We start from the raw sequence: 15,044 nt of genomic DNA, 5'->3' as shown, positions 1-15,044 counted from the left end.
ATCAGGGGGGGATATGTACTTGAGATTGGAGGTCCACCGAACCACTAAGGCGTCCAGAAGAAGAGTTACTGAATCTTTTGTGTGAGAACTGTACCATGGCAACTTGTGCTGAGATGCTATCAAATCGATGTCTGGCAGGCCCCATGGATGAACCAGAAGTTGAAAGATGTCCGGAGGAAGGGCCGACTCGCCTGAGTGGACGTCCTGGCAGCTTAGAGAGTCGCTTCCCAATTTTGGACTCCCGAAATGAACACCGCCGATAGCGGAGAATGCGACTCACCTCCCTCATGGCGCAGCAATTGCCGCCATGATGGTTTATGTAAGCGACGGCCGTTGTATTGTTGGACTGGGTGATACGAAAGGAGCTGCTGAGCTTGACGGAGAGCTTTGAAGACCGCTCGAAGTTCCAGGACGTTGATTGGAAGGTGGCTCTCCTGAGCCGTCCATCGACCCTGGAAGGACTGCTGGCAGGTTACTGCCCCCCACCCGTGAAGACTTGTGTCCGTAGTGAGGAGGACCCATTCCTGAATCCAAAAGAGGCGACCCTTGTCTAAATGGGAGTCCTGAAGCCACCACGTCAGAATGAGACGGACCTCCAGAGATGATTGTCTGTCGTTTGACATGGTATTGGGATCCGTTCCAGCGAGCCAGAATCTCCCCTTGAAGAGGAGAGTGAAATTGAGCGCACTCCACCATATCGAAGGTGGAGACCAGTGAACCCAGGATCTGCATGCAGGCATGTATTGACGCCCGGCGATGATGTAAGAACCTGCGCACCTGAATGGACCCCTCACACAGTATACAGTAGAATAGATAGAAAAACGGAAGTGACAGGAATGGAGCTCAGAAATGAGGACAAGCACACAGTCACATTCTATGCATAAAGACATTTTTTGGCAGATAGTGCTCAACCATCCAAACCCAGTTGGCTGGATGGAGCTAGACTGTATAACTTGGCCTGAGGGGAGGTATACAGGGAGACAGGAGCCAACCTCGCTGGAGACTTAATACTGCGTACACACGCATTGATTTTTAGTACGAGGGAACGACCAATGCGCGCTCACGTTTGTATTTGGTAGTTACCGTTCATCGCCCGAACCTCCTGTCCAACCTGACGATATTGTCAGGTTGAACATGTTCGGGGATGAGGGAGGGTGGCCAGCACTGAACGAAATCATTCTTGATTTCGTTAAGTGTTTGTGCTCAGTGTCGTTAACGACACAGCGCACCTTAACTGTAGGCAGTACAGCTCAGCAATGGCCGCTCAGTGTGTGTGACAGGGAGGAGGAGGAGAAACCCAATGGTGGGAAGCCTCTGTGAGGGATCACACCATGGGCCGGGGAGGGGCTAATGGGCAGAGCCTATCTCCCCTTACTGACATAGATGGCAATGGCCGTCTACTGTGTATTTCCACACCCAGCTGCCTGAGTATCCTGGTAGCCTAGCGGGGGTGTGGACTTCCCGTCCACCCGCTACCAGCGGTAAAAGCCACACCAATGCAGCTCCCTGCAAGCCTTACCTGTTCCCCCATCGTCCGCTGCGGCTTGGGTCCTCTAGGTGCTGTGAGGACCCGGCTGAGATCGGCGACCCGCTCACCGGTGCCGGGTGTTGGTGGAGTGACAGTGCAGGCGACCTGTAGGATCGCCCAGTGCTACCTACTCAGAAAATAAGATAAAATAAATAAAATTAGGCTGCCTCAGCAGCCCTCTGTAACTGTGCTCGGTCCTATGGCACTAAACTAAGACTGGCCTGCCTGGGGGTGGGGGTTTAGGGGAGGAGGAGCCTGGGATGCTGGAGTGTGAATGTTTTAACTGTTTGATGCCCAGACTCCACTGCCTGTCCTATACTCCTACACCCAGCGTAGTCCCTGTGTCCCCTATAGAGCCAGAAGAAGAAATCAAATTGACCGAGGTACTAATTAAGTAGCCTGTGCTCAAGAATGGATATCCTGAAAACCTGGACTGTTAGTAAGTGCTAGTTCTGCGTCTCCATCCTGTATTGGCAATTCTCACGCACAGATTGGCTTTGGCAACACTGGATATTACATGCCACATGTTAAAGCTACACAGCTTCAGCCATCCTGCCAATCTGTTGGCAGGGGCCACCACACGCTCAGCTCTTGGTCTGACACAGATGCGATTGTGACTGATTGCAATCAATAGGTGCTGATCCTTACAAACTGCAACCCTAACATGCCCAGGCCACCTTACCTATGAGACTGTGCAGCGCCCTGTGCTACTAGAGGAATTGATTGTTACATACTATATTAGGCGCTCTCTTAGGTGATATGGAATACATGGAACGCTAAGAGCACGTTGGAGGGGCATTGGTTTATAAATGTGAACGTATCAGCACCGTGGTTTCTAAATTCCACCCTAGGGCTACTGGAACAGCTAAATTCGTGGCCAATGTCTTTATTTTTTTATTAATGATCTTTATTAATTTGTGTTTAGGTTCCTAGAGATAGTTTCAATTTGGAGTTATGCTCCTTTAAATCCCGTTTCACCTGCTACCATAACTGGATGTTCCATGACAGGTTAGCACTCGGAGGTCAGTCACAGTAATGGCAATGCCTGCTTTACTATTATTGGGTAATGTGCAGAACATAAGCATCTGTTAGGAATCCCTGATTGGTTAGTGCTCTGTTACTGTTACTGAATGGCTAGTAGTCTATTTGTGCTGCCTCTGTGCGAATCATAGGCTTACAGAACCGCCAGGCAGATCCAACATTCACTTACTTTGCAATGGCCGTGAATGCCAAATCCACATTCAGCCCGATCTTGGCACTGGTCTCCATAAATGGCACGCCGAATTCCTGCAAAGAGACATCCCATTCTGTAAATGTAGGATAATACCAAGCTGTGCTCATTAAACACTAGCTATGTTATGTGGGTTATTGTGGTCTTACATCTCATACTGATCAATCAGCCACAGTGACAAACATGGTATATTTCAGGGGGTTCACCGCTGGCCCATGACTCCGCCTGCTGGCCATATGCAGCAGATGCAGCGAAGATTCAATTTTAGAGATGGCAAGCATTGGGGTGGATTGGCTAAGTCATCTATGACAGAGGGTTGAGGATATGGAGCTGATTCCAGTAGGTTATAGGAAGTACGTTTGGTGTAATGGTTAGCATTACTGCCTCACAGCCCTGAGGTTTTGAGTTTGACTCCCACCACGGCCCTAACTGTGTGGAGTTTGTACTTCAGTTTCCTCCAGTAGGTTAATTCATCGGATTATGTCCCAAACGTAACCCTAGTCTATGTGTGTACACAATATAGATTATAATGTTCCACAGCGCACACAAATAGCACTAAAGCTGGGGAATTACTCAGGGAGGCCACATGTGCATTTTATGTACTTTGGCGGAATGAAGTTTATTACCCTGAATCCGGTATAACCTGATCTCACCTTTGCCAGACGTTCTCCATCTTCTATCTTGACAACCCGTTCATGAGCGGAATCCACCTGCGGCAGAGAAAGATACGGGTTCCCGGTCACGTGAGGTCAGTATAGGACGAATGATTTCTCCCAAGGGCACTGCATAATGATCACAAATTCCTATACAAAAACCTGCTTAATCATGTCTCTTACCCCGTGTGTTTGGTTTGTATACAGTTTTATTTTCCGGGTGTGCAGCTGAGAACCCCTGATATACATGGTGTCTCTATGGTCATTATAAGGCAGCCTGGCTCACAGCTGTCACAGGGAACACACCCTTGTGCATTACACACTGCCAGAATATTACTGTCCTCTGAACCAGAACTCACCATAACGAGAATGACGCCCGGGCTCTTGTGAGGAGTGTGAGCATGTTTTATGCATTGTGGGCTTTCAAGTTAATGATGAATATTTAATGTGAGCTAAAGTCTGCAATGGCGCGGGCTGGGGGTATTTGGGAACACTACTGAAGCCGTTGCATACTGTGTTCTAATCAGAATACAAATGTCTGTCTAAATTTTGTAATTCCGTTGACTACAACTTTTTTTTACCCTTCAAATGCACTGTTATGGGATATTTCATAGCCATGGAAACCACTGGAATTCTCATGTTTAGATGAAGTTGGCAGGATTTTTTTTTGTGCTTATAACACTCAGCACAAAATGTAAAGGGCTATTTACTCTGACCTGTCTGGCTGGAGACGAGTGAACCAGACTGCTATGCTAGTTCAAACTTGGTCTATGTAGTGGTTCTCAACCGTATCCCTCAAGTTTTCCCGACAGGACATGTTTTGAGGTTTCTACCTACTGACCCAGCAACATAGATTCTCACCTGTGCAGGATTAAAGAGTCCACAATACATGGCATGCTCGGGGCACTCAGACTTGGTCCTCGGGACCCCACACAGGCCACGTTTTCCAGGTCACCTAGCAGGTGTACTCATTACTCACTGACACATTTAAAAAAAAAAATACAGGTGGATCTAATTATTTCACTTGTGATTCTGTGAGGAGACCTGGAAAACATGAACTGTTTGGGGTCCTGAGTTTGAGAACCACTGGTCTATTGCAGTGCTGCTACTGCTGGCGTGTATCGGAGACAGAGGCTCCGAAGCAGAGAGGCCGATACTGCAATGTAGACCGCCTGCTGGGGATAGAAGGCTGGCAACGCCATAAGCCACAGGTGAGGAGCAGAGCAATGGGCTTCCTCATAGCAAATGTCAGTCCAGTGTTTACTCCGTGAAGCCCTGATCACCTTGTGCATGTCCATAGGAGCAGAGTGGAAGCCTGTTGTATCTTCTGATCTGAGAGCGTAAAACAAGGGCCCAGGAGGCTGGTAGTTGCAGGTCCCTCTCCAAATTGCTGTTGGCCTGGAAGGGCAGTGCAATGGAGAAGAACACCCATGCCACTCTCCAGGCACACAGACAGCGACTGTTATACACATAAATCTGACTTTCATTCATAGCCATCACAAAGCTAAATATACCCCAGTATATTTGTCATTGTCCTAGTAACACCTAGCATAATATTGGACAACAAGACATTATATACCGTGCCCCACACACATCCATTTGCTGCCTAAGAAGATCACAATCCAAACTTGGGGCAGTAGAAGTTTGGGTCTGGTTCATACAGAGATTAGATGAAGGGTATATAAGTCACTGCCTCTAGGCCTTTGTCCTCACCTTGTTCCCCAGCAGCATGATGACCACGTCTTTCTGTGCGTACTCATGAATCTCCGTCAGCCAGGCCTGAAAGTGAAAGTTTTTCCATTATAAATAGTCATTTACTGTCTCTGCATAAACCCGTAAGTGTTCTTTCCAAGAACGTCACATGCATCCGTTACTAAGTTATCATGATGGCTATTAGTAAAGTGACAACTGAGCACATGGCAGCAGCCATATTGCCTGACTGCAGACCTCAGCGGAGGTTCCTCATGTCTGGTTCCTGTTTAAAAAGGACCAATTTTTACATAATCAAATTTCTCTGCATATTTGTGATTAATGCAAGCTGCCATATTTATGTGGTGTCCTCGTGTAAAATGACAAAAAAAAAAAAAAAGCCGATAGCACAGCGCCCCATGTGGTCACACTAGAGTAGGGCAGGTGGAAGCCATCATAAATGAAAATACAAATTACAGTCGGAAAACCGGGTCAGATTCAGAGTTTTACACTGTTATCATTGCTGCTGCGTCTTTGGGTCGCACCCGCTGAGTGCGCAGTGCTCGCACCATCTAACTTGTATGAAATCCATTGGGTTTGCGTACAAGTCTGAATGAGGCCCACAAAGCTTTAAAAAGTAACACAAGGAGCTACCACTCAGGGTGGGAGGGTGTTATTCATGGAATTCTGTCATTTTGCCTATTGTGGGAGATCTTATGCATTTAGTCCTCCATTAAATGTTTAGTTGAGCTGATTAGCTACATTTGTACTATAAAAAAATAAAATGTATTGGGATTGGTAGTCTTTTACCCACAGTAGTTATACAGACTTTAGCCACTAGGACAACATAGTTGCATAGTGGCTAGCATTGCTGCTTCACCGTCTCGGACGGGGTCATGAGGTCTAATCTCAACCAGTTACGTGTGTTTGTGTGTCAGGGAATTTAGAATGTAAGCTCACAGGGACTAATGCGATAGACAAATATACTCTGTACAGTGCTGCATAATTAGTGGCGCTATACAAATAATAATAATAATGACCAGAATTAATAATGTAATCCTACTGTTAGTGACTTTTTAGCTGCAAATCGTATCCCTAAAGAAGAAAGGAAACATACTCAATTTAAGTTATTAAACTGAAATGAAGTGGAAAAGTTCCAGTTAAGTCATCAATGTTTTCATGAAAATTTGTAAATGTCCACTAGATGGCAGCAGTGACTCAGTAAATGCTAAAGAGCATCTAATTCTCAAACTGAAAACCTTGTTTTGACAGCGTTCCTCTTCCAATTACTGCACTTTAGAATGATTGACTGCCATTCAGGCTCAGGGACCAATGTACTGTCACTGAATAATATGCTTTTTAAGTGCTAAATAGGTCTAGAAAAAAAAAGAACAGTCGGTGTACCGCTGTCATGTTATCCAGTAAAAAAACCTAATAATAGGAAACTCTCTATTGAATCGTGATATTACTCTGTAAACCACAAGCCTGTCACTTTCCCAGAGAACTAAACTGGAAGGAAAAAAGACTCTTTGTTGGGGCACTCTTATTGGGGAAAATGAATGCGAAAAATGGTCCCAAAAAAAATAAAACCTTTAATTCAACCATCTAAAATATCATCATCCAATGAAAAAATCCTAATTAAGCAAACAATTCTATTTTAACCCCTTTCGCACACAATTTCTTCTTTTACGTGCGATGGACAGGGACCTGTTCTATCCGCGTACGTTATTGGGAGGTAGACTTGTCACATATAATTATTCATAAACAAAAAAGCGTAGGACAGTCACACAACTGGTGAAAATGTTTAAAATCAGAATCTCATCATGATTTAGATATTATAAATTCAGCAAAATTGAACATGTCATCCCTGGTAATTGTTTTAATCGTATACCTTGAAAGGTTAATACAAAGTCCTTACTATTCTAATGTGCGCTCATTATTATTCAAATATGAGACACTGTTCCATGTCTGCTGCTCAGATGTGTGCTTTATGCAGTGAACATCTTCGAGTGAGAGAGTGTACTGGGTATCTCAGCTCAGATAGAAAAAAAAGCATAGGTGAACTCTGCTGTTGGAGGGCCCTTTAACTTTGCCTCTGGTAGGAAACCCTAGTGCAGAGGCAGGCACGTTAGGGATCACAATGAGAGTTCCATTAAAAGTAAGTACAAGTATGTAATAAGTTAGTATTAAAGTATAATTATACGAAGTTATCTATCAAATATATATCCCCATATTTTGCTCATTGACCTTAATGAGTATAGATAACTAACAATCGTTCTCTTGAAAAGGTGTGAAACCTAAGGTGCGTACACACGTAGCGATTTAAAAGGACGATTTGAACGATATCGTTACCGTTATCTTTCAAATCGTTCTTTTAAATGGTCCCTACCAACCTACTTTCGACCACGATGTGCGGCCACGTATGGACGATAGCGATATCGTCCATCGGCTGCCGTGCATGCTGGTCAACTTGCTCGATTTTGAGCAAGTTACTATAGGGACCCGCGATCAACGATCGCAGATCACTATAGTCGGTGGGAAGTTGGTGGTGTGCTGGATGATCGATACTGATCATCCAGCATACCAGCAGGGGCGCCGAGAGGGGGGGGGGGGGAGCGGGTACAAATTACCTGGGCCCGGGCTTGCTGCAGGGGCCCGGCACTGCTCCCCCTCCCTCTTAAGTCACAGCAGCCCAGCACACGCTGCTGTGTGCTGGGCTGCACTGGGAGACTGCTCATGGCTGCTAAAGCAGCAGCCAGAGCAGTCTCCTATGCCTATTTGGAGAGCGATCACGCTGAACGTGCCCCCATTGGCTGTGCGCCGGGCTAAGGGGCACGCAGCACAGCGCTGAAAATGTTTTTTTTTCCATTTTTTCGAAGGGTTGCGTGGCCATGCTGCCAACGATTAAGCCACGCCCCCTGTCACCTGGGCCCGGCACGGCTCTCGTCGGCCCTGCATACCAGGGAGTCTGCATAACGATCTGTCAGCGATATTGTCCATATCGTTGACAGATCGCTACGTATGTACGCACCACAGTAAGGCTGGGTACACACATAAAGATTTTCTGTCCAATCATCCAACTAGTTGATTGGTTGGAATGAAAATCTGGTAAGGTATGAAAGCAAATGACAATCAGCAATTTGCTCCCAAACGCAGGAAAATGGACAAAAACTGTTGTTTGAACAAATTGTTTAGATCAAACATTTAACAAACCAGTCTGATGACCTTTTTCATCTGTTTTCTGGCATTTAGGAGCAAATTGCTGATCATCAGTTACTCCCATACGTTACCTGATTTTCATTCCAACCAATCAACTAGTTGGATGGTTGGACAGAAAATCTTTACATGTATATGCAGCTTAAATCTGAGCTACATGAGAACACTCTTCCACTTCTGCTGCTCATATGATTTGCCATATGCAGTGAATACTTCTGAGTGAGAGCGTGTACTAAGTATCCCCACTCAGAATGAAGAAAGTGAGGTGGAATCTGCTTTTGGGAGAGCCCTAGACCTTGTCTATGATGGAAAATTCCAGTACATGGGCAAGAAGGTCAAGGATCACAATGAGAGTTCCACTAAACATAGGGTGAAGATATATAAGATCACATTTGTAAAGATGCCTCATAAATTAGCACACTATATATATATATATATATATATATATATATATATGTATATATTAATAATATATAATTATTATTTATTTTTATTTTTTTTCAGAAAAACTGTAATACCGTGATTGGATTATTTCCCAGGTTGGTACATACTGTATCCCTATCAGCAGTTCAGTTTCTCACATGAATTTGCCCCTATGTGCATACTCAGTCTGTTTTAAAATTTAACTTCCATTAAATGACCACATACATGTGTTGCTGATCTAAGCTGGACTTTTGAAATGAACCATTTTAAGCAAATCCGCTTATATGTAGGTCGAATGGATCCAAGCTCTCATTTGTCTAATAATATCCTTGTCCAAAACTTTCTGTAGGGCTCAGGATAAGCAGACACACGGTCAGATTTGTCAGATCTGTCAGATGAACGATTTTACCAAAGATTTGAACGATTTTTTACTGCATTAAAATGAATGGAATCGTCCAAGTCTGACTGCAGACACATCAGATGTCAGATATCGTTATCTGACCATCGGGAACGCGCATCGTTCATCATCCATCGTTCAGGCATGTCAGATTTTCCTTCAGATATGAACGACTGAACGATTTTTTAAATCGTTATCGTTCAGATCTGAAGAAAAATCTGACCGTGTGTATGCACCATTATTACTGTACTTATACACAGCATTCTGCGAATAAGAGGGGGCTGGGTGGGAATATTGATGCTGTAGGACACTGCTTACAACTAATGCCCCCTGCAGGACTGATGCTGTCTCTGCAAGGCTCTCTTCGCCCCTATCATCTTCCCTGACAAACTACTACACTACAGAGTTCATGATCCCCTTCATGCAAACGCCTGGAAATGCACCTGTTGTCTACACACATAGGAACAGGAAAGGAGTGACAGCCATAGACGCAGGTCAGAGTACTGTCTAGCGAGCAAGCACAGAAAACTTGTCACTTTCCTTTTTATAAGAGAACGACTGTCACCTCTACCGCTGCACAGAAGAGAGGTTCTCAGTGGCCGTACTTAGGGTCTCACAATGAGCTGTCACAGCTGACATGGGCTTATACTAACCTACTATAAATGTAGAGGCACAGATGTCGCAGTAACTGCTCCACTGGGAACACAGGGTCTCATTCAGACCCGCTCGCGAGCGCAGGATGCTCGCAAGCGGGTCGATGTTACCCCAATGCGCATGCGCACGACGGAGGGAGCTCCGTTGTACGCATGCGCGAGACCCGGACAGCGACAGCTAAGCTGTCGCTCCGGGTCTCGCACCAAAGGGGGCGTGCTGTCGATGGTGACTGACAGCACGCCCCCTTTGGTGGGCATGCCGGGGGCATGGCTGCCAGACGGAGGCGTTCCCATGGGAACGCCTACCGTCTGGGTCTGGCCTCACTGACATCACTATGTCAGTGGGAGTGATTTTGGCTCTGATAGAGCCAAAATCACTCCAGGGCTTGCGGCCACGAGACCCTATCGCAGGGTCTCGTCGCAAGCCCGATGGTCGCGATGGTCTTGACCATCGCGACCATCATCATGGACGCTCGCATAAGCTGTGGGTGGTAACCCACAGCTATGCGAGTGTCCAAAAGGCCGCTCCACATTTAAATAGGACGGCCCTGATTCAGAGCGAGCGCTCTGGTCAGAGCGTCCGGCTCTGAATCAGGGCCACAGAACACAGAGATGGTGAATATGAAGGGGATAATGCTGGGAGGACAACCTCAGACCGATTTACCGAAAAATGCTGTAATGTCCACGGAAACGTAGGTTTCAAGATGTCCGTGGAGAGACTGGGTTCCGTGTCACATCAGAAATTCACCGTCGCATTTGCAATTTACACCTGGGGAGGTCCAGGCCTAAAGGACAACAGAGTAATGGCTTCTTGATGATTGTTTTACTTGTGCGAGCAAAGGTTTGTCCATCCGGCGGAGTTGGATGCCGGATTAGAAGACTCCACTCTGCCACTACGCCGCCAAATCAGCTGAGGTAAACTCACAACGTTAAGGGGTCTATTTAACAAAAAGTGGAGACAGAAGAGATTTACTATCGCCATGTATTGTTGCAGCGACAGAAAATCTCCCAGCGCAAATTCCTGATAAATTAGTAAGGAAAGGGGAACAAAATGTTCAATTATAGAAAAAGAATTCATCATTGTAAAAGTAAATGAAAACAGAAATGATATGAATGACATCATTTTCCTATTAGAATAATAATGCTGAGATGGAAGTAGTGACCGCCAAGGATACCCGCTGATGGCTGTTGCCAGCTTTGGAGAGGGAGGTGCTCTCTCTAGCAAAGAGACACCACTATTCAGTGGATTTAGGGGTCTTCTCCCTATAATAAATAGACCCCTACAACTAGGCCTGGGCTCTATGTACAGTCTGGCACCTGAGCAGGCGACTCTGGTGAGCTGTGCCTCCAATTTTAGGGGGGGGGGGGCAGTTGTTTTATTGTTCGTTGTGTAAATTCTCTAGGACCTAGTTATATCAGTGAAGCTTGATATGTTTTGTGTGCAATGCTGCAGAGCAGTGACATATTTATCATGTCTCCCCACCGCCCTGATTTTCACAGGATGGTCCTGATTTGAGGAGATTGTTAAAAAGTTCCAAAATCAGGATGCGGAGTGGCTGGGGACGTATTCCCCTTGCCACACATAGGGGAATATAAGCAGCAAAACAATGAGTAGCTGCGTGGGCAAGGAGACGTCCTAGCACAGTGGTCGCCAACCTTAATTACGGTGGGAGCTACTTGAGAAAAATGAGAGACGTCTTGAAGAGCCACATTTTATTTTTGAAAGCTAAAAATCTGGCTAATAACCAAATTTACCATAGAAAAACAACAATGCGTTTATTAATACAGTGATAAAGCTACTAAGCCTTGGATGGAGATAAAGTCCAAGCCAATCAGCTCCTAAATGCGATTTTTCAAACACAGCCTGTGACATCGCAGTTGGGAGCTGATTGGCTGGGACCCAATCTGTTTCTCTGATGCCTGCTGAGAGCTGTCAGTGGGGTGCAGGGTGTTGCTGGATGTATTATGCTGATGGGACAGTGGATGGCCTGGTCCCATACTCACACCTGGCCCCACACTCCCACCAAACAGTGCCCGGTCAGCGCTTCGCCTGCTGGCAGTGTGTGTCAAGCAGTAACAGCCGCCGCGTGGCGAGACATGCACGTCCTATGCGCGGCTTGCACGCCGTGAGGTTAGAGCCGTAAGGCGAGCTACCCCACCGTGCTACCGCCGTCACCATAAGGCGAGCTACCCAAATTCTGTCCGCGAGCCACCGGACGCTGGCGAGCGCTGGGTTAGCGATCACTGTCCTAACAATTTAGACATCACGAGCCCAGATTAGCGACCGAGTCGCGCACAGAAGTACGTGAAATGCCAGCGTTAGTAGTCGCTGCACCCTTGCATTGTACTTCTACATATTTTAAGAAAAAGTTTCCCATCAGTACACTTGGCACAGTCGCAAAGTCTGTGCCACCCCAAACAGGACTATTTGGCACGATTCGAGCAAAGGTGTATGTGGACACATCTGTACCATTCCTATCAAACATAGTTATAGTGCAATTTTGGGGTATTTTATGTAAAATGATAAAGGTGTGACACCACCCGCTCAAATTTAGCTTATTGGGGTTTTTATTTTTTTTATTTCTTCAATTGATCAAAAATTCTAGAAATTCCAGAGGATTTATGACTTTCGGATCAGCCAACAATCGGCTGCACCCTGTGTGTGTCTAGATGACAGGCTCACCTGAACAAAGCCTGGGATTGCCAGCGAGGTGTAACCACGCCCCCACCCTCCTCCCCAGATGGCGTGCACCTTCTTAACACGGCACCCAACAGGCCTTGTATCTTAAATCATAATCCTGCTATAGAGGGAAAATTCTGGGCCCCTGCAAGTCCTATCTTAGCTTGGGGGGGGGGGGGAGATGTACTTAACCTTGGAGAGATATAAAGTGGACAGAGATAAAGTACCAACCAATCAGCTCCTAACTGTCACATTACAGGCTGTGTTTATGAAAAATGACAATTAGGAGCTGAATGGTTGGTACTTTAACTCCATTCACTTTATCTCTCTTCAAGGCTAAGTACATCTCCTCCTGTCTACTCAGGCTCCCATTTAGGGCCTATTGGTACCTGAGGGGCCCAGATTGCCATAATGTATTTTTTAACGGGGTCCCGCTGGGGTCTTAAGCAGGCATTGGGCCTAACAGAGGCGGAAACTGGTGCAGTTGCAGAACATATGGATGTGTGAAATGAAAAGAAAAACTGGAGTAAGAACTGACATATAAGGGGACCATGATCAGCGAAGGTCCCCTGTGGCCTAAGGATAGAGTCTGCTGTCAGCCCAGGGAATGACTGTGCCTGGAAGGGAATAGATATACTGTGCTTGTGACAGGACAGGCGTGTGCTGTGAATCACCTCAGTATTATGCCAGCTCTCACAGCCGCCTGAGAGAGTTATGAACCTTTGTCATCTTCCCTGATTTAGCAGTGCAGAACGGTTTGTATTGTATATCAGAGCTGCAGTGAGCTACGATCCCACTCCATAATCTCAATATATTAAGGTGCTGAGGCCCAATAAAAGGGAGCACGCTGCCATCATCGTAATTACTGCTCCAAAGCCAAAAGAGGTTTTATGAATCCTCCAAGTGTTATGGAGCGGAATAATATATACTGGAGGGTTTAGTACATCAAACATCAGTCCTGCAAAGGGAGCCAGTATGCGAGGCTGCGCCCTGTAACTGCAGTTATTCTGAGGGGCATAACGTAACTCCTGCAGTGCCCCTGTATTGCATATAAATGCCAAAGCTCTAGTTTCTCTTAATAAACATTTCTCAATTATGGGGGGGGGAGGGGGGTGTCCTTAAGGAATGGTGGAGCGGGAAAGTAACAGCACAATAGTGATGTAACTGCGCAGTGTTTGCGCATTTGTAAATGGTTAGACGAGACGGCGTCGCAGTAAAGCAGTTGCTGTAATATAGTAACTTTGGTCAGCTACTAATGGATGTGCAATCCCTATATCCAGTATGTACATGGACTAAGGGGCGAAATTACTACACAGACTTAAGAACCTTTTATTCAAGGATCACAAATCTCGCCAGTTTTGGAGAGATCAGTAAATGACATTTGCAAAATTCGGCGTCAGATATGACACCCCAGGTTCCTGTCCTAGGGCCTGATTCAGAGCCGGTCGCTATTTGCGGTCGTTCGTTCAACAAAAAGGGGTGGCTATTCAAATGAACCGTTCGCTCTTTGCGGTCTGTTGACGCCTCTATGTCTGAACGAGCGAACAAAACTTGCGGTTGTAGTTTTCAAAAAGACGCCACCTGGCTGCTCGCACCATACGTCATGTCCGCTATTTATTAGATTAATCGAGTACATCGAACAGCGTATGAACTGCTCGCTATTCTTGTGGCTGGTGTTTGCTACCACAAATTTGCGAGCAGTTCTGGCTATAAAATAACCCAGTGACGTGGTCAATGACGCTCCAGTATTAATTATGCACACCCTTAAAACGCCCGTTTTGACCTTTAAGCACACCTGCGTTCGGATCTCCACTCCCCGTTTACAAGCACCTTCCCCTGTTACCACCCACATACGCCTCATTCTGTCACTCATATTAGCAGGCATTCGCTATTTAGCGAACAAACGATCTTCGGCCGCACTGACTGGTTCGCGCATGCGTATAACGATCCGTACACATGCGCAGTTGGGCAAACATCACTCGGAGCGAACGAGCGGCTCTGAATCAGGCCCCTAATTCAAATCTAAATTGCAGTGTAATAATAAAGCTGTCTGTCATGTGTGGGCTACATGTAAAAGCAGCCAGTATTTACCCTGCATGCAAAAACAAACTGTAATAAATGTGCACCCCTTGTATTGCAACATGGTTTGTCCAAGTGCAAAGTTACTTGCTTGTTGCCCCATTGTACACAAATCATCCTGGAATCTCCTTCCTGTCCCCCCTCTTTCCTTAATCTCACCAGACCTGGGTAAATGTTAGGGCCACAAAATTTTGAACATTCTTTAAAATCCACAATGTTAAGCATATCCTTAATTAAGATGATGTGCTAATTACAGTGAAATCAGACTGCTACATCATGCAGCCCGCAGAGGAGAGGATGGTACAGGTCTCGTTAGCTCTATACCCATTCCATTGACACCACATGGTGTCAATGTCACACTTATCACGTACTCGCCAGACTGATTCGCCTTTTCCATAACTCTGGAAACATTTCTTGTACGAGAGACGTTTATCCAAGAGTCACAGTTACAATAATTTTTTTTATAAAGTTGTGTTTTTAAAAAATATAAATAAA

General features: G+C 45.8%; 1 protein-coding gene across 1 annotated transcript in view; it reads right to left on the bottom strand.

The window, feature by feature from the left end:
• The window catches only part of RAB26 (RAB26, member RAS oncogene family), a 297,863-nt gene that overhangs the window by 5,864 nt on the left and 276,955 nt on the right, over positions 1 to 15,044 (bottom strand). Inside the window, exons 6-8 of the mRNA XM_088464774.1 lie at positions 5,126 to 5,191; positions 3,413 to 3,469; positions 2,739 to 2,815 (exon numbers count right to left, since the gene is read on the bottom strand). Coding sequence (XP_088320900.1) covers positions 2,739 to 2,815; positions 3,413 to 3,469; positions 5,126 to 5,191 — 200 coding nt within the window. The remainder of the gene's footprint in view (positions 1 to 2,738; positions 2,816 to 3,412; positions 3,470 to 5,125; positions 5,192 to 15,044) is intronic.

The sequence above is a fragment of the Taudactylus pleione genome, unplaced genomic scaffold (genome assembly GCF_031769625.1).
Source record: "Taudactylus pleione unplaced genomic scaffold, aTauple2 ptg000061l, whole genome shotgun sequence".
Lineage (NCBI taxonomy): Eukaryota > Metazoa > Chordata > Amphibia > Anura > Myobatrachidae > Taudactylus > Taudactylus pleione.
This window is presented reverse-complemented; position numbering and strand designations above follow the sequence as displayed.